This window comes from Platalea leucorodia (genome assembly GCF_965183815.1).
Source record: "Platalea leucorodia genome assembly, chromosome: 4".
Taxonomy (NCBI): Eukaryota; Metazoa; Chordata; class Aves; order Pelecaniformes; family Threskiornithidae; genus Platalea; species Platalea leucorodia.
This window is the reverse complement of record NC_138826.1, coordinates 71,562,310-71,588,407: the sequence shown is the minus strand read 5'-3', so window position 1 is coordinate 71,588,407 and position 26,098 is coordinate 71,562,310. Positions and strand designations below refer to the sequence as shown.

The window sequence follows — 26,098 nt, the reverse complement described above, 5'->3', positions numbered from 1 at the left end:
AACAATAAGCATAACAATAATTATATATTTAGCTTTTACTTACAGGTTAGTGTTTTGGAATGGGTAGAAGGGGAGAAACGAAAGGTCCAAATAAAATACGAATGAATAGGTAGTTGTATTAGTGTCTTCGAAGCACAAACTAACTTCTTCAAAAAAAAAAAAACCTGATATCATCTGCCTGGAAGAGTTGGAATGTCCTGACAAAAGGAAAAAACCTGAACTATACTACTGAAGTCTTAAAAAAATATTTCTTAGAAAAATGTATCTTTATGAAAATGGCTCACTAGATCATGTAAACATTTGTAAATTAAGGGCATCATTTTAACAATACAAGACAATATAGTGGAATATACTTTGCCTAATTTTTTCTAGGACAAATCCTTCAACTGTTATAGCTATAAAATTCTCCTGAGACCAGGAAAGAGAGGATAATAATTTACACACTAAAGAAACACTTCAGTGAGTAGTCCTGTACATCACAGGATGGGGAGAAGGACTAGATGTAGTCATAAGTCTTTTTTGCTTAATATATACTAATCCTATATAGCTCTTTAATTAATAACACTGAATACCAGATGTATGATTCGAAATTTCCCACATTCTCTAAACGACAATTGTTTCAAAGCAATACTGCATACACACTTAGGTATTCAAAGTAAGTCTAAAAGATTTTTTGAAATTTAAGCTCACTAAATTTTTTTAACATAATGCTGGAATAGAGATACAATCTTTGCCATTACACCCAGAAGTAAGAATACCAAAGAAAAGCATATGTTTCACTGGAGGAAAAGAGTAAGTTTGCAAGACAGTTACTTCAATCTACTTCCTGCCACACACAGACAAAAAAAAAAAAAAAATGAAAGCTGTGTATCTATATATATACATGCATACATACAGGCACCTGTGTGTATATACATAAATATGTACACACACATTCTCTCTGTTTGGTGAAAAGTAAGCACTAGGAACCATGCTAATAAAATCAGCACCATGATGTTTCTTCTCACACGTCTATCCACTAAACCTTGTAACCACATCCTTGTCAAGAGATGCATTCAATATCCTGGATGGCTGCAGGTACATCCACTGATATGTTTTAATTTATCAGCTCCTAATCTAGCAAGCCTTCCTTCAAAGCTATTTAAAATTAACACAATTCCTAAAGTACATGCAGGACAATTGCCAAATCCTTTCTCTAATAATTAATCATCTCCTAACTTGATGCCTACAGTTTAAAAAAATGTTTTGTTCTATTAGAGCATAAAATGATGAGAACATCTCTCAAAAAAGCTCCAGCTAGGAAAAAAAAACAACAACAAAAACCAAAACACCCAAAAAAACCCAAAAAACAAATTTTAATTTTAGTCCTCTAGTTTTTAACTTTTTCAGCCGGTCTCTTACACAAAACTACAAGCAAGCTAACAATGATTCAGATTTTCATGAAATTTAGGAGCCATATTTTAAACACAGAACAGTTGCAAAGTTAACACTAACTCTTTGAGATAGTGAGCACTACAAAATACATTTCTAAACCTATTGAAGAATATGATAATCACTATGTCATTGTGCAAAGCAAAGTAATTTGTGACTCAACATCTGCATCTTCAGGCAGTAAGCAAAAAGCAGGACACAGCCAACGTTATATTCAACAGCACACTTTACAGCCTCTTGTCCCAACAAGGTATGTTGAGAATCAGGGGTACCTTTAAAAGCACCATACTATGCAGTCTCACAACAAAGCACATGCTGGCAAGTACAAGGAAACAAGCAGAACACCTTGAATATAGATCAGTCGGTAATCCACAATCACTGACACCTGCATCTAAGGGCCCACATGCCTAATTCTTTAAGTCAGTTGAGAGGGTGGGTAGGTAGGACAGAAAGCTTGACAAGCCCTTCCAGTTCTAATAAATGTAATACAATCAAGGTTAGTATTTCTTTACAAGAGTTTCCTCTTCCCTTCCTGGGAGTGCCCAAAGACACATGTCCCAATCTTTAGTAGATGGCAAAAAGCCCGTCTTCCTAAAGGCCTTTAAAAACCTGATTTTTTAAATATCGCCAGGGTAATAAATATTATTTACTTGCATGCCGGTATTTACTAAAAACATCACTAGCGGTCAACATTCAGTCCATGTATCCCCCATTTCAGCCAAGGAAGCTCTTGTTCCTCCAAAACACAGTGGCATTTACCTCACTGACCTTGGGACTGCCTTCCTCCAGTATTTCTCCCTCATCGGTTTGCATGGGAACAGGATCTGTGCAAAGCTCTGCAGAAATGCAAAATACTGCCTAAAGGATAAAAAAAGAAAGAAATATTTTAAAAACAATGATTTTTCTGCCTTTAACAGTGTTACGTGAGATTGCGGTCCACATAAGTAACAATTCTAGGCTATGACCTTTAACGTTCCCATTCTGCACATATTCGCTGAATTTATATGTTTTACACAAACAAGTAAGAAAACTGTTATTCAGGATAAGACAAAACTCTACTTCATTAAGAGAAAAAAAGCAGCTAACAGGAATATACTTTCTTTTTAATTTTAAAACATGCAATTGCTGAGTATTTAACATATTCATTGTGTTTACTCATTAAAGCTACAGTCAGTAAGGAATAATTGCACAGACTAAAGCTGAGCAATTCATACTTACTCGGAAATAGCTTTTGTGCAAATATAAGCTTCACAGATTCAGCTTACAGACAACCTAAAGGTTATTAGTTTGAAAAACTGTTAGACTTCCAGTGATCCCACAGTACCTCTGAATTCTTACTTTAGGGAGTTTTTCCTTTACTTCATTTTAGAAATAAATACATTCTAGGCTCTAAATGGTTCACGGAACTGATAAAGTCATTCATCTTTAGGTCAACATTTCCAATCTAACCCAGATCAACAATGCCCAGTGTTTCCAATATTCAACACTATTTGGTAACTTATTTTTAAATTTGTTTGACAGTGTCAGCGCAGTTCCAGCTGAACAAAATCTACACCCCAAACTCCATTCTTAGAATTGTAAAGTAACTTATGGAAGAAGGCAATACAGTTAGGGAAACTTTGGTTACAAAAATTAGAATGTCTTACATTCCAGAGGATGAGCCATCTTTCAGAGGTAATGGATCAAATTAATCAATTTAGGACATCAAATGCACCAGCATAAATTCAGAAGGAATCTCTCACTCTCAAAATGCAAGATGTAAGCTATCAGCAGATCTGTAACATTCCAGGCATGTGGAAAGTAAGGGCTCACACTGAGTTAAAAACTCTCTTAAAGCCAAGAGCGGATGGCCTTTAACAGCTGTCCCTCTCAAGATACTAAAACTCTTCAATTGCACCGGCATTTAAAATCCATTTAAAGTCTCTCCACTTCATTTTTGCACCTCAGCTACAGAGCTGCTGACTCTACTGTCACAGCAGCACTGTCACTTCACAGCAGCAATTCCATGCCTGGAAACTGACAACTTTGGGAGTGCAAATAGTAATGAGGTCAAAAAGAGAAAGCTTGGAAATTGTTCATCTAGATGCACCTCCTTCATTTCCAGGTTAAAGCCTGTTCATAAGGTAAGGCTGTCTGCACTGCCAATGTCTTCTGTATGTTGTGCACAGGTAGACAACATCTTTCATGGCTATTAAGTTGAAGAATATGTTCTACAAACATAAAGGGCCTGAAGCTACAAAATGTTACATACAACGTATTAAATCTTATAGCCAACAAGCTGTCAGGTTCAGTAATATCATAGATTCTCATGCAAAGCATGACAGCTGTAAAGACTTACAGCATAGTAATTTCCTTTTCTGGGGAAAGAGGAGTGAGGATAAAGCAGAATTCTCACCCAAATCCTCACCAGATATTCTGCCTGCAGCACATAATCAAAAATCATAGGTATCAAATGCTAAACAAGACTTGTATCACGCATCTATGCCAAGATCCTCCTGCATGTAGCAAGTATTTCTCGCTGCCAGGCTGTGTTCTGTTGTGCGGCAGGAGGGGTGGAGGACAGGCCGAGCAGTCCCTGTCCATGGTACTTCACCAGCTGAATTTCTGAAACCCACTCCAGAGCTCAGGAGCTGGGAGTTTCTGAGCATGATTTTGCAATATCAGATTCAAGTAATTGGGAAGATCCACAGATTGTTAGACAGATAGTCTGAAGTCTAACAGCCAAAACAGCTTCAGCCAGAAGAGTTGCTGTGGCACTGAATTAGCTTCAAATCAGAGAAACAGGAAAGATTGAACTTGAGCTACAGAAGCATGAAAAGATGCTCATAAAATAAAACAGAACCAATCAGGTCAGGGCAAGACCACTGCAGGGACGGGTCACTGTTCATTCAGAGTGTTGGAAGAACTCAAATAAGAACCTCTGAAAAACTGCCATGTTTATCTTCTGAAATATCCCTCACTACCAGAGGAATGAAAAGTGGCAATATTTGACACCAGTTTTTATATATTACTCCTGGAAGAAGACAAAAAACTACCAACCAGTGCATCTCAAAAAACAAAAAGTCAGTAGAACTAGGAAACAGAAAACAAAATAAATGGAAAGGCTACAAGCACAAAGATAAGCAAGTTCTCCCACAGAGGACAGATTAAATACACTGGAACTATCCATAGCTCAGAGGTGAGAGTAGGAAATAGAAAAAACAGAGAGACATCTGTAAAAAAGCAATGTAATGGAGAAGGAAAAGACAGTTTATTCACTCACTCATTTGTCCCGTAATTCATGTTTTATCAGCTTTAACGTTCAAAACATGTATCATACTATTTCATACAATGCTCAGTTAGAGTGAACTCACTTGCATGGGATGGCAAAAAGGTGGAAGTTTTAAAAGGCTCTGTAATTTACTGGAAAAATTCATAAGGGGAGTAGAAAATCCATCAATAAAAATCTTGCAGCTGGTGTAGGAAGACCCTAAGCCAAGAGGTGTTGCAAGAGGAAGTTTTGCTGAACACTACCCTATTGTATTTTTCCCCATTGCATTTGCTTCTGGCTTCTTCCAGGAGGCAAAACATCAGGCGACAAACTAAGAGCCCAATTCAATACTATCATTTTTATGTTCTTTCTGCATACATGAATCCTTGATTCCCATGGCCACTGACACAAGAGTGCTGCATTTCAAGTTTATCTATTGCCAAAAGCAGGCATTTGGGGATTCCTGAATCCATGGGAAATTACCGCTGTGGCAGACTTTTGTAGTAGTCATTTACAACTGAGGATGACTTCTCAGCCAACAAAGTGACTGCTTAGTGCCAGCATGTGAAGAAACTAGATAATTATTCCATGTTGTTGACACCGCCTCTTCAGCTCACCAGCTTCTGAGCAGAGGGCTGAAGGTCACACACAGGGTAATTTACTTTGTACACAGAGGATAGACAGGCAATCAGAATTTGTACTAGCGTCTTTAGGATTGGAAAAAAGGCCAAATGCCAAAAGGCATTTATTTACTTATTTCCAATATTTACGTGATATGTCAGGTTCCCAGGGGATAAAAATACATAACGTTTATAGACAGTCCATTTAGATTTTCAGATTCAACATCTATCAACAAAGTCACTCTTGGAAAAGGTCAAAAGTAAGACAATCCTCTTCTTCCATTCTTGCATATAACTCACCAAAACTACTTCAGATGGGACTCAAATACCTCAATCTTTTTATTCACCTGCTATCTTCCAGAAAAATTAACCAACTTAAGCTGAAGTGAGGACTCCAAGGAAGGTCTGGCAAGTAGCAATGCACAAGTATGTCCACATATGATGTAGCAGATGCATGTCTAAAGTTAGGAACAATTTTTATTTAACTTTTTGAAATATCATACAGTGATGAGAATCTATTCTCAAAGGTAAAAACACTCGCCAATATGAACTAGCTGCAGCTCTTATGAAGTTTAATGCCCTCTACAATATTGTCCTGTCATAAAACAATATGGCTTTGGGACAATCCAGTTGGATATTTGGTCCTATTTATGTTCCACCTCTTTCTGCAGCAAAGATGTACACATTTAATTCAGTGGTATCAGGATGATGGATACAGCTACCAGTCATAAATTCAGTGCAAGCAGAAGAGCGCAGAGCACCTGATGGATACTGTCTCTTCACTACTGCATTCTAGCATGCTCTGGCAAGTAAAACCTGAGTCAAATTTTCATATACTTATAAATCCCTGAAAATCAATACCAGTGAACAAGGTACTTTCCCAGACCTCATTTTCCCCCAGGTAGAAAGATTCACCATTCAGAAACACACAGTCCTCATTAGCAAGAGAGCGCTGGAATCCAAATGTCTTCAAATTTGCTGTCCACCAAACAGGCATCACTGGAAATAAGCACCTTGTCTAATAAATGGGCCTTTCACACAGCAACACTTTTTTTTCAGATTGCCAGCAGCAAACAAATATGGACTAAAGAGGAAAACTTTTCTTCATTTGGTGTAGAAGAAAAAATTATTTCAAGCTTCTGAAGAGTGCAGCTGCAAGAGCAGCACTTATTAATGTAAAACCAATTATGGTTCCTGTGAATTCCAAAGACTAAATTGGATATGGCCCACTGGAAAACCCTTGAAGGACAGCAAGGCTGTGCAAACTGCCACCTTTACAGACTGTGAGCAGAAGCTGAAGGTAGGTCCCAAACTCTCTCACAGGAGCACAAAGCAAACAGGCACACAAGTGCTCTTCAAAGATGGTGATCTTGTATACATGGCATACTTCAAAAAAAGCAGTTAGAACAAGGCAGTACTGTACCGAACTATGTCTTAAATGAGACTGTGCTTATTTGACATAATTGTATTGATACATGATTGCAATCATTAGTCTCTATCTAGGTACATAGACAAAAGAGTGTTAATTTTAACAGATGGTCTAGCCATATATCTAATTGCTACAGCTTTACATTACATTGAGTTTGTTAAGAACGTACAAAAGCAACATAAAATTTAACATATGGAAAAAGAACAGAATATTTTTTGTCACTTTAAATGTGAGTTGAGAGGCACTGAGATGAAAGCAAGAGCATCCAGAAGATAAACAAAACTTGAATGTAACTTCATTGCTTGTAGGAACTAATCACTAACTGATTCCAGTGACTTTAAAATCTTGTCATAAATTAATCAAAGAAAACCATCATACGCATCAACTTTAGCTGACAAAAACAAATCATATCAGGCAGTTACAGAAAAAACTTCACACCCAAACCCACAGGAAATAACACACTAGAAAGTATATGAAAACAGCAACATATCCTATAGTTGGTTAATAACTAGTATAGGCTAATGTTCTTCTCACCTCCAACATTCAAGAATGCAATATTGAACTTTGGTTGATTTTTACCTTTGACAGTTTCCAAGGGCTGCCAAAGCCCACAAGGATCCGTCCTGGCTACATTCAGTGCAAAAACGAAACCCTAAAAGGAGACAAAAAAAAATTTTAAAAGGTCAGCCGACTGTGGGCATTACTAGATAAAAAACATATCAAAACAAAAGTCAGTTGTCTCCAAAGCATTTAGAAAAAGCCATATTCATCTTAAAATCATGTCGGGTAAACAAAAAATAGTAATCGCAAAAGAAGCAATACAGCCAGCCCTCTTCCCTCCCCCGGTAATTTATGCAGTATTTGGAAGATAGGGGAAGAGAGATACAGTTAGGGTTAGAGTTAAAGAGAGAAGTACCTTTCTCCTCACTATTCCTCTACTTCAACTGCCACCCCAGTCTAGGAAATTATTCTTCAAAGGCAAGAAATTACATTTCACAAAAAGCATTTACTTGCTGAGCCTTAGGCTCAAATTTAGGCTCAAGTTTTAGCAAATTTAGGCTTTACGGAATAAAGTTGCACCACTGCTAGAAATGCATCTTTAACTACCTCAGAGAAAATGTTAGAAACATAATACTGTTTATTGCTTATGCATACTTATTACTCACCCATCACCACGCAACTTAGATCAATAATCAGTTTTGAGTAAAAAAAATAAGAATCCTTACACTGTGACCCACCAAACCATTTCAGAGGTACCTTGTACCTGTATCTATAGGATTTAGTCTGCTGGCTGATTAGCTTGCTCTGAATCTTCACTAAATACTACAGATACAGGCCTGACACTGGAGTCTAACAATGTACCTTGCACAGTGCTGTATGACAGAAACCTCAAGCTGATACTGAACAGGAAATTCCCTTCCAAGGATTTACTGTCACTACCAGAGTTTCTGCACACTTTGCCACTGGAACCACTGGGGGGGGGGGGGGGGGCGGGGAAAGGCTCACATTTCCTCAAAGGTATAACACCAATACCTCCTAAAATGAATGTCATCATTTAAACTAGGCACTGCAAATTTTATACATGCTGAAAATGTTATTTGTTTGGCAGCAAGTTACAATTTTCTCATTACTAATCATCATATTATCCTTTTCACAACAGTTTTTAACTGTTTGCTTGCTATGTATGAAATCTTCATTTTTCATTCAGAAATGAACATGCAAAGCACTATCAAAGCACATGTGCAACATGCTCAATCTTCTCAATCACTTTGAAGTAGTTTTCCAAGTGAAAAATGTACATTAAGTACATCATCACCTTAATATTTGATGTCCCCAAAGCATTAGCAACCTTAGAGCCCACACCCAAATTGAGAACGTTTTTACCAAGCAAGGCATTTTAAATCATTGTTAGACACTAAGGCTCTGGAGACAGAAGTCTAATAAAACTCAAACTCTTCATTACTTTTACAATAAGTAAATGCATACTCTGAAATGAGTAAGAAGCCATAATTTACCACTTTATAATATTTCCTCCATTGAAAAAAATTAGCACTGCTTTCATCTTCACAAACTAAGTAAAGCAAGTTGCATTTACCTGGCTTCACTAGACAGTAGTAGATCAAGGAAATACTTCTACTACTGAAATATATTAAAAATAATATGTGGAGGTAAGAGTAATCCACTCTGTCGTCTGTAAGTTTTCAATTTTCCCTATTAATTTCCAAAGCTATAGCAAAAAACCAAAAACTGATTCCTTGACTGAATGTTAAAGTATTATTCATCTCCCCAAAACATCTCAGAAATACCCAGACACACCATTTAATACACTATTATTAATTTACACGGTCAAGTACACATAGGCGGAGTCAAAGGCTGTTGTTGCCTTAGCAGTTTTATCATGTGTTTCTGACATGTACGTCCATCAAATGAGAGCATCAGCGAAAAAGCAAGACTAATGAAGTGTCTGTGCAGTTTTTCACAGCATAGGATCTGAAGTTGGAGAATAGGAAATATGGCAGAAGTTGGCCAAAAAGCAGCTTTTCCCAGAAATGGGTTGTTGCAGGCTGGATACTGAAATACTGTAGCATTAGTATCTAGCAAAAGCATTCAAAGCTCCAGCCAAACCACCACATGCTTATAGACCACTAATGTCTCCACGGGAAAAGAGAGAACTGCTACTAATTATGCCAATAATCTGTCTTATCTCATTACAGAATCTTATTCATGAAGAAGAGTATGGATTCCTATCCCTAATTGAAAAAAGCCTCTCGGCAGTATCTATTTAACTTTTAATAGATATAAGACAAGAAAAGACTGATCGTCCTCCTCTTGTTACTCTGACAAATTTAGGCCTATGTTTCTAGAGCAATAACAATGTTAATTAGCAAAGTCAAAGTGGCACAAGAGAGTAGGATCCAGTGAAAACAGTTTGGGTTAAAGACAGAACGCGATATGTAGCTGAGTAGGACTGCAAAGATGTTACAGCGAGGAGAATCTCAGTGTCTACCACAGTCACAACAGAATTTAAATATCATGCATACATCTCCTCCTAATCCAAATCCTCAGAGTAAGTATCTACTTCTGCCAACAGCCAGGGCTTTAGGATGCTTCAACCCACTTGCCTGGACTGCACAGGAAAAATCTTAGCCAGGAAAGCAGACATAGTTTGATTAGGTAGCCAGAGGGGAGAAAAAGGAAAAAAAAAAAAAAAACACAAACAAAAACCCCACCCACAAACCCACCATTCCTTTGACAGAACGAAAGGGGGGACCTCTCCCTTCCCTCCAAGAACTGTGACAGTTCATAAGGAAGTATTAATCAGCTAACTACAACACTTACTTATTAATTCAGGCACCCAGACACACTGAAAGATCAAGACTCAGTCTTTATTATCTTGCCATAGCAGAAACAATTCATTATACCTACGTACTTCTGGCTTACATATATTAAGTCCTGCCCTGACAGACTAGAACTGTATGCATGTATAGTGTAACCCCACAAATATTCTGTATGTATTTCTAGTTCCAATATAGTCAAGTGCAGCAATTTGCTTAGCTGGGTTAGGGAATCTACAGCAAAACATCCCGTGCAGTCAGGACTCCTAGACGAGCTTTTTTCCTCAAGTGTTCTTTAGGGTGCTGCACATCTTCCCACATTTGTGCACAGAGTTATTTACTTAAAGAAAATATCTCCTTTCTGGTCACCTCACATAAGCTGCCTCTGTAGGAACACAAAATATTCCAGGTGCACAGAACTGAAAGGAACAGGTTGCCATCAGGAAAATGTTTTCTTCAAATTCTCCCCCCCAGCCTCCCATCCAAATCTGGAGAAACAGAGACTATGAGATACAACAGAACAGTAAGAAGCCCTAAAAAAATATAATTTCTATTCACAAGTGGGAAAAAACACAGGGTGAAACTGTTTTTTTGTATAAGAACTGAGAGAACACACACAAGTGTGTTCAAAGAAAGTGATTACATAATCCTACAATAACTCCTGAATATTAAATATTAGGTGTAAAAATTAATCCCATTACCTACCAATTATCGGGTATTTAATCCTGTTTTGAAAGAATAACATATCAGCAGCACTGAACTGGCTAAAGCTCAAGCCCATTTCAAATCATTCAGAATCCACCACCCAGTCTTAACCACAGCTGGAATTAAATACTTCAATTTTGGTTTTGCAAAACATAACCAACTTCCAGGAATGAAAAGAGGTCCAGAAGTATTGGTTTACCACTATACATCCAAGTTAACATCACTAAGATCTAAATTATTCCAGTTGCCATTATTCAGGCACCATAAAAGAAAGGTTTGTTATGAAAGTAACCAACAGGTGGCATGTTTCTAAATTCACTGCATCACCTTGTTGGCTACTGCTCATACTTAATGTACTACAGCATTATCTAGTGACAAACTGTTCCTGTCATTGGACTAGCTGCCATAAACTGAGTATTTTTTCCTGAGCTCCTAGCATTAACTGAGAGCTCTCTGGGCATGATTTCCATTCAAATAGTAATTTGGAGACAAAAGGGGGTCTTTGCTGCCACTGTGGTTTAACTGTCTCTTTGCTAAGTGGGTAAATGTTTGACAGCAGCAAATTTTAATTTTAAGCTTAGTTCTGACTTGGTTGCTTTATCAGAATCATTCCACAACATGAAAGCACACTCTCTGCTCAAAAGGCCTCAAGCTGTCTAAAAACATCACCTCACAAAAACCAGCTGCCGACATAAATACACAAAAACCATCACATACCCAATTAGGATATCGGGAAGTTGGCTTAAAGTCATTCATGACTTCAAAACAATACAGAAATATCTCATGCTTTTTCATCTACAGCACACTGGCACTGCAACAGTCATGATTTACTGTAAAAATTATCCAACACAATCCAGGTCTCACTGTGGTAGTCCTTCTCCACTTTACTCCACTTTTGGAGACTGAAGAGGGAAATGGAACTTGTACTCAATTAGAAACAATTCGGTAGGAGAAGGAGAGATGCTACTGGTGCTTGAGAGAAGATTTACAACCTCTTTCTTTCACATTGTTTAGAACCATCTCTTTGCATTAGTTAGGTGGAAGGAAATCCAGGAAGGATTAGCACTTCAAGGAAAAACGAACTAAAGATACGACTCTAAACAAAGCAGCCGGGAGGAATGGGAGAAGGCAGAAATCCTCAGCCTCTTATAAAAAAAAAAAATCCAGAGATCATCATTCAGCAATAGCAGCTGAGTACTCCACAAAATCACCGTGGTGTTCTACAGCAAAACATGACACTGGATAAAATGTCCATTACGTTTAATTCAGTGTTGGCTGCACAACTTCATATTCAATATGCAGTTCAATATTAAGTTCTCTGCACTGACATTTTCTGTACTATATGGAAAATGCTTCAGCTGTTAATGTAGATACGACACAGCCACTTTCAACAACAAGATAAATAACTGTAACTTGGAACAGATATAATGTACATTAGTCTGTACTGCTCTTCTAAGGGAACATGAGAACAGAAGGACTATACTGAAGTTACATCATTAACCTACATGTACAAAACACAAGCCCCAGTTCACAGGACTTAAGTCTTTTCACATCAACAGCCCAAAAATAAATTAGCAAACCCCTTTCATAAAATAGAACACTCCTGAAGATGTCAGGGCTTTTTTGCTAAATGGACAATTACACAACATGATCTGCTCAAAAAAACCCAATCATTAGTGAGTTTGGGTTTTTGCTGTTAAAGAATGTCACCCTTTTTGACTCAATGTTAAGGAGGACATGAGAAACAAGTGCAAAAAGATACTTCTCAAATCACATTTATGGGGCTTTTTCTGAGCAAACTAGTAATATGGACACGAGTTAAGAAATATAATCTTTAAAAAAGCAAAAATTTTATTCACTTGATCACCTGGGTACCAGATCATCAGTTTCAAAAGCAGGGCAAGGAAAGGCAGCCCTGGACTACACAAAAATGGCCCTAAGTCAGAGTTCCTGTTTAAAAAATCCTGTTTCTAGCTCTTGAATCTGAAGACAGCCTTGAAACATGAGCTGAAGACAGAACATTGCATTGCCACCTTCCCAGTGTTCCAAAATATTTACATAAACATTTAAGGTGCTAAATGTTCCTCCTCCCACTAAAGGAAAAGTAAATTTAAAAGTGTGTTTTTAGAAGTGCTTTGCTTACACCTTTCTGACACCTTCTACTGCACAAAGGAGCATAAAAATTCACTTCTTTCTGCTTATACTGGTTTTGCTAAATAATCTCTTACAGGTTACGGTGAACATAAAATGTATTTGTCTCTACTTTGCCTCAGCAGCCTACCGTACACTACTTATCACTTCTCAACTGTAATCAAGGTTATGTCCCAACTATAATCAGCCCACAGCTGCCAACTGGTTAAGTTTTCCAAAGTCCTTTGTGCTTTGTCCCACTTTATTTTTTCAGTGTGGCTGAAGCATATAAATATATGCGAGTTTATATACATATATGCATGTATGTGTGTGTACGTACATATGTATATGTAATAAACATCCTCAAAACTATTTCTACTTTTTCTCTTCAAGTCCTTCAACACTCTAACACAACGTTTATGGCAACTATCGAAACTGAGGTTGTTGGGAGTACCCTCTATCTTAGCTGACCAACCGTGTCTTCTTGACAGTCAGCAGCATAGTAAGAGTTTTGATGATGACTGGAGCATCTAGGAATTAAAACATGATGAGTTGAGAATACTGGCTACTTTTTCCACTCTATATCAAAGTTTTACCCAGCCAACATAATGAAAGAAATTTTTTAGCAAAGTTGGAAACAATCACTATAAAAAACTCATTCTTTTCAATTGTTCATCTTCTGTTCTCTTAGGTCTTGCAAACTAATGCTTTTCAGGCACAAAAAGGGGCCATTTCACACAGCTAATACTGCTTCTACTTGATAATGGTAGCAATGCTAGGAATCCTAATGGCACACAAGCAGTCATTACCATGAGTATTACAACTATCATGTAATTTAATGGTGCCTCGGTGGCAAAAATGGGGATGCAGTCAACACACTCAAAGTACCAGCAATCCACGTATACTAGCGTTCCGAATGATTCAGCACTGCTGGAGCAAAACCAGTGTAACTGTAGCAAGCCTTTATTTCAGGACATTTGCAAAACGACAGAGCCTTCAGAATACAGAGGACTGGAGTTTCCTGGAGGAGAGGTGAAAAGAAGGAGAGGGGATGTTACACGAGACCAGAGACTTTAAACACTTTTCTCCATCTTAAGCAAAATGTTATGATGAGAGAGAAGCCTGCTTCTCAACAGCTCAACTTTAAACCTGAAAGCTATAAATAACTCCTTTACTGCTGATAATCCCAACAAGAATTATCCCATCAGACCGTTCATACCATGAAAGACAACTCAGGATCGAAGGTTTCCTTTTCAGCCACCAGTAACAGTCATCAACTCCTATATAACAGTACGTTTATCAAAACCAGCAGTAGTAACTAAATTAAAACTGATAAGGTAGTAAGCAGGCATGCCCACGGGAAAGGGGGAGGGGTGGCTTATCCATTGACACATTTAAATGGTAACTTCAGCAGTTATAAGAGTTAAAGACAGCACTCCTAAACATCATTCAAATGCATCACAGGATTGGAAGAGACTGCATCTTTCAAACTCTTTAGTTCTTACTGTCTTCCTGTATTATAATTAGAAGAGTATCAACGTTTCCTCTGTTAAACTATCCTTTTGTTTTGTTATCTTTCACAATAAGAGCTGCATTGTTAGGAAATTCACACCAGTGCGGCACTGCTGGTGCCCACCCCTACAGCCGTCGTGACACACAGACAGGCATCCCCAGCCGCCCACAGAGCAGCTCTAGGTCGCGGCACGGCACCCCGTAAGGCAGCTTTAGGGAGACGCTTCTAGCCAGAGTGAGCCAGGAGGAGAGCCGGGGGGAGAGGGTGATGGAGAAAGCAGCTTAAATCACAGTTTGCTCTTATTTTTTTACCTCGCTCTTTGCTAGTTTACACCCCGAAATTTTCCAAATGAATGTTCCATATTTATCGCATTTCTAATCATTAATAACCGAGTCTTTTGGTTTATATAAAGACATTTTGACTTCCTACCAACATGATTATATATGCAGAGAAGTCCAAGATCTTAACACTATTATTGTCGAAGACAACAAATACTGAGTTGTTAAGCAAATAATTGTAAACTATAATTGCAAATACCAACTTTCAACATAACCAGCTGCCAAGTTCAGCTTCATCAATATTTATAGCTCGACATCAGTCTGAATTGTACTTTTCAGCTATTTAGGCACCTAAGAAAGGAACAGGAAGCTCATTTTCAAAAATCTGCTCTATATTCAACAATGTTTTTTTCAATCTTCTTCAAAGAAATGAGGTAATACACTCATTTTTTATGGCTTTTTTTTGTTTTTTTTTAATTTAAAAACAAAAGCAAAGTTATTAGCAATACAATCCTAGTCTTCAACACTACAACCTCTGATAAACACGCTTAGTTAGAACTACCGAATGTGGAACTACTGGCAAGAGTTTTGGACCTGCTCAAGTATGTGTGAAGTCAGGGCCCTACATTTTCAGTCCTTTGGGTTTGGCACAAAACAGTTCAACATTCACATCTAATTTCCTCTGAAAGTGGCATTTATAAGATAGGTAACCAATCTTTATTATTTCTATCAAAACCATACAAGTCTCCCTTTTGGCTACCTGCTTGCAATACATGACAAGTGATTTTCACAGTCAAGCTCTCCCACCATATCCAAAAACCTCTCTTTAAATTTGTTCCTAGGTTTGAATGTTTGTCACCGGCAGATGTTAGTTTTTGTTCATCCTTTATGCAATCTGAAACTGTAGTAATAAAAATTCCCAGTTATTTTTTTTGAGTTAAAACTTTGTAAAACTAAGGTTATTTTTAGTTTATTTACATACCCAGCTGAAGCAGGGGCAAGTTAAGCTGACATACAGTATCCATACACAAGGCAGTACCAGTTTATCTAGTTACCTAAACTGGTGAAAGTAACATTATCCAGCGCTGGATAAGTACAGGGTTAGAGCTGGAGACAGAACAGACAAATTACGTCATTGTATTCTTGCCCTGAGGCCACCACTATGCTACGCTGTCAGGAGCGTTTTCCATTGCTTATTAGCCAATGTTAAAATTATTTGATACAATGGGACTTCTACCTTTTTTCCCCTGAGACGCTTCTCCACAAGCTAATTTACTTTTCAATCAACAGGAAGTCTTTCTCAATTTGAATCCATTTTCTGCAATACATGAATTGCCAAGGACAGGGAAAAGAAAGTAAGTTGGCTTTTAAATATGAAAGAACCAGAGGAGTTAACTTCCAACAAAAGAGAAGATTATCCGCCAGTTTTGGTTGCTTCTCAGTGTACTCTCAAAATTAAAAAGGCCAAGCAAAGAAAGTTATAGACAGTTAATTTACTGCAACTATGTAGTTTAAAAAGTGAGTAAAAAAGCCTAGCTGTGCAGTAAAAAACATTTTTTCCCCTTTCAAGTACCATTCAGCAAAGCGAGTACCATCAGAAACGTAGGTAACATTCCCCTAACCTTTTATTAAATAGAAACATTGAAAAACAACTAAAATCTGCACGTTCTTCATGCTGTCACCACACCAGCTACAGAAAGTGGATGAGCAGATCCTGAAGCACCCAAACATTTACCCAAGCAAAAAAGCACAGCTTTTAAAAAAAAAAAAATTAAGCTTTAGTATCACACTTTGTTTTGAAGGGCTAGGAAATACATGAGCTGTGCCTGTATAAAATCACCACAAAAAAGACACTTAATATGAGGGGCAGGGGAATACTAGTATAAAGACGGTATCGATCTTTAAAAACTTCCCAATGTGAGAAAACTTTCAAAAATATTAAATATTGGATTTTTTTTTGCAATGTCAATGAAAAAAGGTCTTTATCTTGATGAACAGTTCCAAATAAGGACTGTGGCTTGATTCTTTTTCATTCTTGCTCTCCTCATCAAAAAGAGACTCATCTGCATTTTTAATTGCAAGAATAGACATCTGGTGCAATGCAATTAAAATCCAACAAGGCAGAATCTTAGCCATTTGACAAAGAAAAAAGTTAGAAAGCTAGTTCGAAACAAATTCTTCTCAGAACCCAAATACATACGGAAGGATATGAATTTAAATTACAATGGCTGTAATAGTAAAACTTCCTGTGTGGACACACATTTGTGCCAAAGTGCTCTTTTTTTTTTTTTTTTTGCTTCTTACTTAGAAATGGTTTAACTTGAACTTAAAAAAACAAACACACGAATTTCAGAATAAGCATGTTCCCAACACAGAGTTAAACTGCCTCATTTAAAGCAATATAAGAAGATTGTTATAATCACACAAATGTATCTGGGAAAAATCTCAATGCATAAAAATCCTAGAAAGGGTCACAAAGATACATACTAAAAACCATAAAAGTAGCTGACAATGTTGTAAAGCAACTATTTCATGTTACATGTATTATGGGCGTCTTAAAGTGATTTTCAGCTGCTTCAGGTCAAGGATGGATCATAACTCATTTTGCAGTGAAGTATATTTCAGTTTCTGTAAGAAGCTGAGGTGAGGGGACACATTCCCTTCCTCTACTTCAGAGACAAATTTTTTTCCATCAAAAATTTATGCTAATACTTTCTCTAAGTTTGTATTAAAGACATCGTTCCTCAAGCTAATTGCACCCGCTAATATTATTAACTTCCAGTTTCTTAAGTCACAGTGTGCAAGGACAGAAACCTCGGACATCTGAAATAGTGTTTCACTGCATTAGTAAAGAAAGGGAATGTATAGGGGATTTAACCTTCTACAAAATCTAACTTCTGGAAAAACTTTTACATCACAAAGTTATGGTACTGCTGTATAAAAAGCAGATTCTACTGCCAGCGGTAGTGAGAAAATAAAATGTACCCTATGGCATTTCAGTAGTCTCCAGAAAGAGTCATCAGATTATTTCTAAAGATCCAAAAAATGTCCTAGGAGAGCAGTAAAAGGTTTTCAAACATACAAGCGAAGAGCTGGACAACGTATGTCTCTTGAGCCACACACAGCTCATAAGACAGCCAAGTTTATAACTAGACCATGCTGACACAGGGTTGCTGGGTAATTTAAATCTCTTGGCTGTAAGAAGCAGCAAGACAAGAGGGCCTACTCCTATTAACATTGGTGGATTGCTCTAGGGCCAAAGCATGTTTAGTCCACAGTAGACTGGTAAGTCCCTGGAGAGTTACTTCTATCTCCTAGAGGTGAACCCCTTTTCTACCACACGCGTGATACAGCCATGAGATTTTTGCAGAGAGGTCACAGGGCCAGGAAAGTTCGTAGCAACTGCCTTAGAGCAGCCCAGACATTTCTCAGTTCTGATCATGTGCAGACTTTTTAGAACAGTCTTAAAACAAGAATGCCGACATACAGCTTTTCAAACATTTAGCTTCTTGATTTAAAATCAAACTTTCAATTTAACTTGTGAAACTTTCTCACAAAGTCTACTTTTGCCACATGAAGAACACAGCAGAGAACTGCAAGGCACGACCGATGTTTGCTGTAAGAAAAGAGACTCAAGTAGGAAAAAACCTGCAACGCTAGGATACAAGATGATTAGAGGAACAGGAAGAAGCATTTTCAACTAGGAAAACAGAGACTAGAATCTGAAAATCTCTAAACTTAACAGAAGAAAGTTAATAGTATTCGTAAAAACTGTTCTTAGACTGCTACTAAATCAAACAGCATAAAAGAACAAATTTCTCCTAATACAGAACAGACTTCACTATCAAAAAAATTAATACACTACTGAAAAACCTTTCGTTAGGTTGTTTTTCACTATAATGCTTTTTATAATGCTGTCAAGAGCTACAATGAAATTACACAAATTAAATGCAAGTAAAAACATTAATGACTCTTACTTTCTCATTTAGATGGCTTAGAGGGCTTCCCCTCACACCGGCAGCACGATACTATTTTATCACCTTTTGCCTAATCCCCTGCCAGGCTATCTAAAATTATCAAATCTTTGTTTTGCAACTTTGCTTCTTATCCTTTTATCCGCTAATTAGCTTTTCAGCCTTCAATCTTGTGCCCGACAGGATCAAAATATATTGACTACCAGTTTATACTTTACACATTTATTCTGACCACTGTCCTCTAACATGCAGCAAGACTGCTGCCTTACAGTACCTCCTATTTCTCCTGACAAGCACTATGTTTCTCCACAGACCTAAAAGCTAAACTGGGCAAGAGCTACTTTCAGATCCATTTACCCTTCTAAATAGATATTTAAAAATTATTAAACAGTGGAAGTCTCAGATAGAACATCAGTTTTCTTCCCAGATTTTTTCAGAGGAACTATTGTGTTTTTTTCTAATTCACATACATTAAATCAGAAAATACATGCAAGATATCTGATTTCAGAACTACTAAAGCTGGCAAGGCCCAGAAATGCAATCCGTACTGACTAGCTGAAACTGGAAAAGGTCATCTCCATAGCTCACTACATGGTAAACACGGAGAACATCCAAACTCCAACCACAACCCTTACACTGATGAAAACTTAAAAACCTCAGAACATTCCCCTACAACATGATGCAAACCATAATAAGTGCAAAACCACCCTCTCCCTCTTACCGCTATAGAAGGCAAAGGGAAAAATTATTTAATGTTTTCACTGCCTACTGCTCTAAAGGAGGAAAAAAAAAAATACACCAACTCTTTGCAGCAAAGCATGCTTATTCCTCTGAAGGAAAAAAAAAAAAGTGTGACGTAAAGATGGTATGAACAGTAACACAGAGAAATGTAAGGAAGCATAAGAGTTTTACTATCCACTGAAAGTGACAGGGAACAGCAATCAGAATACCCTGATTACTATTACCCTGACCACCTCACAAGCAGAAATACCAACGCAACTACTTGTCTGACAGTGACAGCTGGCTGAAGTACCAAAAAGTGCCCCTACTTTTATTAGCAGATAGTAGCAGAAAGTTTAGTTTGCATTCACAAGAAATTAAAAACAATTCTTCAGTCCCTATTCCACACACTGCTGAAAGAACAAGTGAACTTGGCATATCTATTTTATCTGAAAAGGGAGACAGGCAGTAAATGTTAAGCTAAGGAAGACTATCAGCAAGAATCCATGTCTTATTCTACCACATCTGGTCAAACAATTAGAAATAATGTTACTAACTGTTTGCTTAACATCTCTGTGCTAAGTTCTTCCTATTAGAACTGAAGACTCACAACTTCTTGATATTCTTTCCCCAAGATAGTGTAACGTTTCACAAGTAAGATTTCTGAAATTGCAACAAATAGATCATTAAAAGCAATTCCAGAGATAATTCAGGCAAACACATTTTATAAGCACTGAGGTGACAGAAAACTTTTAAGTTAAAAGAAAACCACTGGTATATATTTGCTCGTATCAGGTACTTCCCCCTCTTATCTATGTGCTAAATATGCTTAACTTATCATACGAAGACAAGCAATGCCCGTTCTTTACAATGACACATTTACTGATCCAGAAATTATACACAGAAAAAGGCTGAGTGAAAAATAAAATCTAATAATAAAGAATTGAATAGCTGTAAGGTACTCTGTAAGTAGAAGTATTGCAGAATTTGTAAATCTTCAGTATAGACAGAACTTGTGAATCTAATAGTAGCACTAGAGAGCAATTACTGAGGAAAGCCATTGCAAAGAAGCTGGAAAATGACTGTTAATCGTTATTATTACTATTATTGCACAAACCAGACAATATCTATGTATAAAAAGACATTCCGAGAAAATAAACATGATAATGGCAGTAAGTGACTAGGACAAGAGACTTTGCATCCAAGCATTCTGCAGAAATGGAGAATAAAGTAACTGAACCATTAAGCAGACTATTAATAAACTCATTCAAGTCAATAACTAAGCTCCTTAGACTTATTCTATGATCTCTACTTTATACTGCTTAATTGTAAATCCAGTTTCTTCTGTGAGCAGAAATACACCATCTTTACTGGAGAAACACCCCCCCCCCCCAAAAACCCACTCAAAAACCCAAGAGAACAAACCCTGTTTGAACATATTTTCAAATGAGTTATTCTATAGCAGTCCTCTAATTCTTTCCATCATTCTGGATGCAGCTATTCATCCCATTGTTCTAGATGCAGCTATCTCTATATATGATGTATATTATGCATTACTTCTTCAAAACAAATTTATTTCTAATTTCATACTTCCTACGACAGGAGGAAGATCCCAGGTAAAATACACTACCTCAGAACTACGCAAAATTCTCTCCTGAAGCTCCCTCCTCTTCAAGTCATCATCCTCCAACATCAAGTTTCAATGATCAAACATTCATCACCAAGCAAAGCCATGACAACATTCTACCTAAATGTTTTATTGGACTATTCAGTCACACAAACTCTGGTAGACGAAGCCTTTTTTGATTCACAGTTTCAAGATTTTTATTTCCAAATATTTGAGCTTATTATTTAAATGAAAGCTTAGATTTCCAGCTAAATTTGCAGCTATACAGAAACTGCAGTAATGCACCAATTCATAAGGCTGCCTAATCAAGAGACACTGACTGTTTTTTCTTTTTTTTTTCCCAGTACTTCCACATTACAGGATTGAAGTGATTCCCTTTACCAAGCATCCCGATAACAACATTACGAGAAAACAGAAACCAAGACCAAGTTCACACGAGAAGTATGCACATTAGAATTTTACCAACTAGCACTGAAACTTCTGAGCTAATTCTATACATATGTATAGTTCTACATAAAATTGTATATTCACGAAACATTTACATGCAATATAGCTAACCAAGATGAAAGTAAAAGGTATAATGATAACCTCACCTAGTTTCTACAAAGAAAGATGTGCCTGCGCCTTATTGCCGCCAGAACTTCACAGCAGAAAAGCTAACACACACTTACTGCTGCTCGGGGCTCCATTCCCCCTTCCCCAGCCTCAACTTTTTGCAGGATGATTTCTTCACTGCAGAATTGACTAGTTTTACCTGCAACTTAGTTAAACACAGGTGAAAAGTCACCCTTACAAACCACTCCCTGAGTTATATCTACATGGCAGTACTTGCACTAACCGTGGATCATGTAGAAAAACTTGACCTTATCTTTAAATTCAGGACCTCAGGTAATGCAGCAGATGACAGTATTTTCCCAGCTTCTCAACAGCACGCATGTTCCAAGGAATCTGTACCATTGGAGAGAGTCACCATAGGAGAGGACGGAATTGTTGCACTACTCCAGTGTAGATAAACTAACTACAAAGCTTCTTGAATTTGTGCATGTATGTAACAGCCCTGCGAATCTAAGCTATTACCTCTACAACACTTGTAGCAGAAACTAAAAATCCAATTCATCTGGATAGCAATATTACTGGAAAATACTAAGTAAAAGAGACCTTTCAAATACGGAGGTATACAAACCCTGAAGATCCACCTACTATTTCTCAGGAAGATTCACAGGTTTTATAGAGGATGAAAATGCGACACTGAAACCTAACAAGTCATGATTTAAAAAATAATAATTATGGATTGCACCAAAAAAAAAAAAAACGGTTAAATTTACGGAGAGATATCTTAATAAATATTCCTTAAAGTTTGTGAAATGTTAAACATGGACCAATGAAGTACCGTTTGCAGTAATGAGCATGTCTACTTTAGCTAGGAAAACACTTTGTTGAAACTTGGTTTTACTCAACAAGCCTCAGTTCTATCCTGTAGTAGATACTCCTACATGCATTTCCATAAAGCAGATTTGAGCTTGCAAGATAACCATGCCACAAGCAGCGTTATCCACAGCCAGCGAAGTTTCTCCAGACACAAACATTCGCTCATTTTGCTACAAACAGCTCGGGAAAGTTGGTTTTGTTTTTTGTTTTTTGTGTTTTTTTTTTTTCCGCCTGGGACACACCTCTGAGCACGGTCACTCCTCCCTCCCACCCACATACACACATTTTAACTAGCATCATGCTCAACACATCCAGTGCGGCTTGTAGTGGTATCAACGTAACCTCAGGACTGTCCCCACACCACACAAAAGCACTTTTCTCCCCAGCCACAAAAAGGCTCCTCGGGGTCTTTCCGCCGCCGCACATTTTGCCCGGCCCGGGCGAGCCGGCGGGCGGCTCTTCCCGGGGCTCGGCAGCCAGCCGAGCGCACGGCGCTGCGCACCACGGCCGCCGGCCAGCGGCCTGGGGGCCGCCCGCGCCTCCCGCCGGGGCCCTGTCGGGAAAACCGGCGGGGGCGGCGGGGGGCACCCTCTGCGGCGGCGGGCCGCAGCCGCGACGGGCGACGGCCGCACGTGAGGCGGGCGGCGGGGAGGGGGCGGCACGAGCCCGGCTCTGCCCCGGGACAGGCGCTCGCCAGGGCGGAGCGGGGGGAGCAGCAGCCCCGGCGCCGCTGGGGCAGCGCCCTTGAGCCGCCGTTCGGGGCCCCTCCCGCCGGCCCGGCCCGGCCCCCCCTCCCCTCCCCCCCCACCCGAGGCACCGCAGCTCGGGGAGGGGGGAGGGGGCGCCCGCGCTCGGCGCCAAAGGCCCCCTCACAGGCGGCGGGAGGGTCCCCAGGGCGGGAAGGGCCCCGAGGGAGGCCGGCGGCCCGCCCGCCCTCCGCCCGGGGACGGGGGGGGAGGAATGGGGGGGCCTGTCCCGCACTCACCGCTGAGGCGCCGCCGCGGTGCGCTGAGCCCCCTTCTTCTCAGTGCCGGGGGCGGCTCCGCCCGCCCGCCCGCCCGGGAAACACGAACCCAGGGAACAAACGCGAAGAAGCTGCGAAAAACGCCCCCCCGCCCTCCAAAAACCCCACCAAAAAAAAAAAAAAAAAAAAAAAAACAACCCCAAACTTTCCTCGCCGCCGTCTCCCTCCCCCGAGGAGCACGAACCCAAACACACCGAGACACGCCCCCGCACCGCCCCTCGCACCGCCCATTGGACGGCGCCCCGCCGACCCCCACGCTCATTGGCCGCTCCGCCTGCTCGTCTTCTCCCTCCGCTCCCCTTTCCGCCCCTACACGCTGCCCATTGGGAAGAGCCTCGGGGATCTCTCCGCCCATTAGCCACGGCCCACGTCAATCACAGCGGAACACCCACCTCCCAGCGCCTCTAACTGGGCTGTCGCGTCACTACACCCTCGCTGATTGGCTGCACTTGCTGACTATCATCGGTTAATATTGCCCCCTTCGCAACCCTCACTGGCTCCCACCCCTTCTTCCTTTCTGCCAGTTGGCTGCGAGATTTGCCCCTTAAATGGGGCACCCGCTCGCCCGCCCCTACTTGCCCCGCCCTTCCGCGCCACGGATTGGGTTGCGGGTTGCACCCTCGGACACCATTGGAGAAGGGATGTGCCCCTTACACCACAACAGCACGAAGACCCGCCCACCGAGCTGCTCTCCTTGGCGGCCTCTTCGCGGCAGCGCTGGGGCCCTCCTCAGCCGAGGCGGGAGGGGAGGCTACGTCAGTGTGCCTCCTTCATTTGCCGGCCCCCAGGGCGGGGCGCTGTGACGGGCACACGCGATAACGACTACGGCCGCGGCTATCGCCGCTCAGCGGCGCCAAGCACCCCCGCCGCGGAACAGCAGCAACGCCACACTGCCCACCGACCCCCAACGACATTTACCCCTTGCTCCGCCCCTCCCCTCGGGGACACGCCCGCCCTCAAACAACTATTGGTCAGGGGAGATGTCAGTCGTGCGGCCCGCGAGGCCATTGGCGGGAGGCCGACGCCTACGCAGCCAACTGGCAGCCGCCCCCGATGTCAGCCGCCGGATGACACAGCAACCGGAGGCGGGGGGGGAGGGCGCGCGGGAGAGGGGAAGAAGTTGTCTTTGATTGGCTGATTTCACTGTCAATCTGCCTGGAGCGCGGAGTGGGGCGGGGAGGGAGGTGCCGGGCCGCGTGAGGCGGTGGGCGGGGCGATGCTGCGTGACTGCCCGGCCCCACGTGTCCCGGGGAGTTGCGCACGTGACGGGGGCCCGCGAGGCGCCGCGGCGGCCGTTGGCGGGGCGGGTGAGGGGAAGGGGAGGAGGCGTCCGGGCAAAAGGAGCGATGGCGGCAGCGCGGTTCGCCCCCTCACCATGCCGTCCGTCTCCGCACAGTACAGCGCGGTGAGCTGGGGGAGGGAGGTTCATGGTCCACCTCCCTCCTGCCGGCCTTCGCGTTCCCTCGGGGCTTGCCTTCAGCTGTGGGGGCTGGTCCCCGGCGGCCTCAGGGCGGCCTGGGGGTGGCCAGTGATCCGGGCTCGCCTGATTACCTAGCCGACAGTGTTTTACGTTTCACGGGTGGAATCTAGGGTTCGTTAGGGCTGAGAGGAGCTCGGCCATCGGCTTCCACCAAGTGGTGTTTTGCCGTTCGTGCTTCAAGAACTGGCTGCGGTTTGCTTTGGAACAAGGCCTGAGGCTTTGCAGGCCACAGTGCTCCAGACAGCTCAGTCCAGAATGTCTACAGTCCCTTTGTTGTCCAGGTTCTCTGGGCTGAAAATGACTTTTATAATTTTCAGGTGGAAGCTGTGAATAGCAATCAGGAAAACCTATGAAAAATGGTTTTGCAGTGACCACAGTATCATTCATAAACGTAATTGTTAAAAATAAGCGCTGATCTTCAGTATCAATGGAGTGGCCTGGTCCTGAAACAGGGCTGCGGGGATGGGGCAGTGGGAGACTGAGGCAGGAGCTGGCCTGGCGACGCTTTCCTAGGAGACGATGTGAGGCCCGCCTTCGGCTGGGGCTGCACGGCTAGAAGGCGCGTCCCCTGGGTGGTGGATAGGGGATCCCTCTCTGGAGGGTGCACCGGATAAAATTGAAGAAGGTGCCGCGAACCAACGCAGCCTAAGGGAAGGCCACCCTGACAGAAAAACCACTGGCCCTCCAAGTCATGGGGGTTGGGCAGGAGGCCAACTACCTCCTCCCGGAAAAAAAATAAAAAGTTGCAGAAACGACGAGCATCAACTTGGAGATGGAGAAAATCAGTAATGAAGTGAGGAGGAGGAGATGGAACTGGATCGGTCATGTCTTGAGGAAAAAAACAACAGAAGACTGCGCTGTGGCCCTTGGGACTCCAGAGCACGCAGCTGCAGACCGATCAAAGTGGAAGAACGATGTTCGCGCCTTGTGTGCCTCCTGGCACTGAGAGAATTCAGATCAGATCAGATGTGAAGCCCAGGGTGAGGTGCAGCAACATCAGCACGGGGCTGGATGGGTCTGCAGAGCAGGCATGGGGCAGCACTGCTGCATCTCCAAAAGGGAAGGAAGAAAATGGGAGATGTATAAGCAGGACCTTCATGGGATTCAAGAAGGGTTTAGGATTAGCAGAGCAGAAGACCATGGCCAGAGGAGCA

The 26,098-nt window shown here is 40.9% G+C and overlaps 1 protein-coding gene across 28 annotated transcripts in view; it reads right to left on the bottom strand.

Moving 5' to 3' along the window:
- TNRC6B (trinucleotide repeat containing adaptor 6B) overlaps positions 1–24,186 on the bottom strand; it is a 134,602-nt gene extending 110,416 nt beyond the window's left edge. For 10 of the 28 annotated variants that reach the window (XM_082309879.1, XM_082309901.1, XM_082309880.1 and 7 more), the window contains exons 1-3: positions 21,851–21,875; positions 7,310–7,382; positions 2,191–2,289 (exon numbers count right to left, since the gene is read on the bottom strand). In XM_082309879.1, coding sequence (XP_082166005.1) covers positions 2,191–2,289; positions 7,310–7,382; positions 21,851–21,860 — 182 coding nt within the window. In that variant the 5' untranslated portion in view covers positions 21,861–21,875. Of the gene's footprint in view, positions 1–2,190; positions 2,290–7,309; positions 7,385–13,788; positions 13,815–21,850; positions 21,876–23,425; positions 23,586–23,615; positions 23,657–23,856; positions 23,963–24,118 lie in introns of those variants that run through there. The other 18 variants (XM_082309906.1, XM_082309902.1, XM_082309884.1 and 15 more) reach the window with 13 other exon arrangements.
- Positions 24,187–26,098: the final 1,912 nt, after the last annotated feature.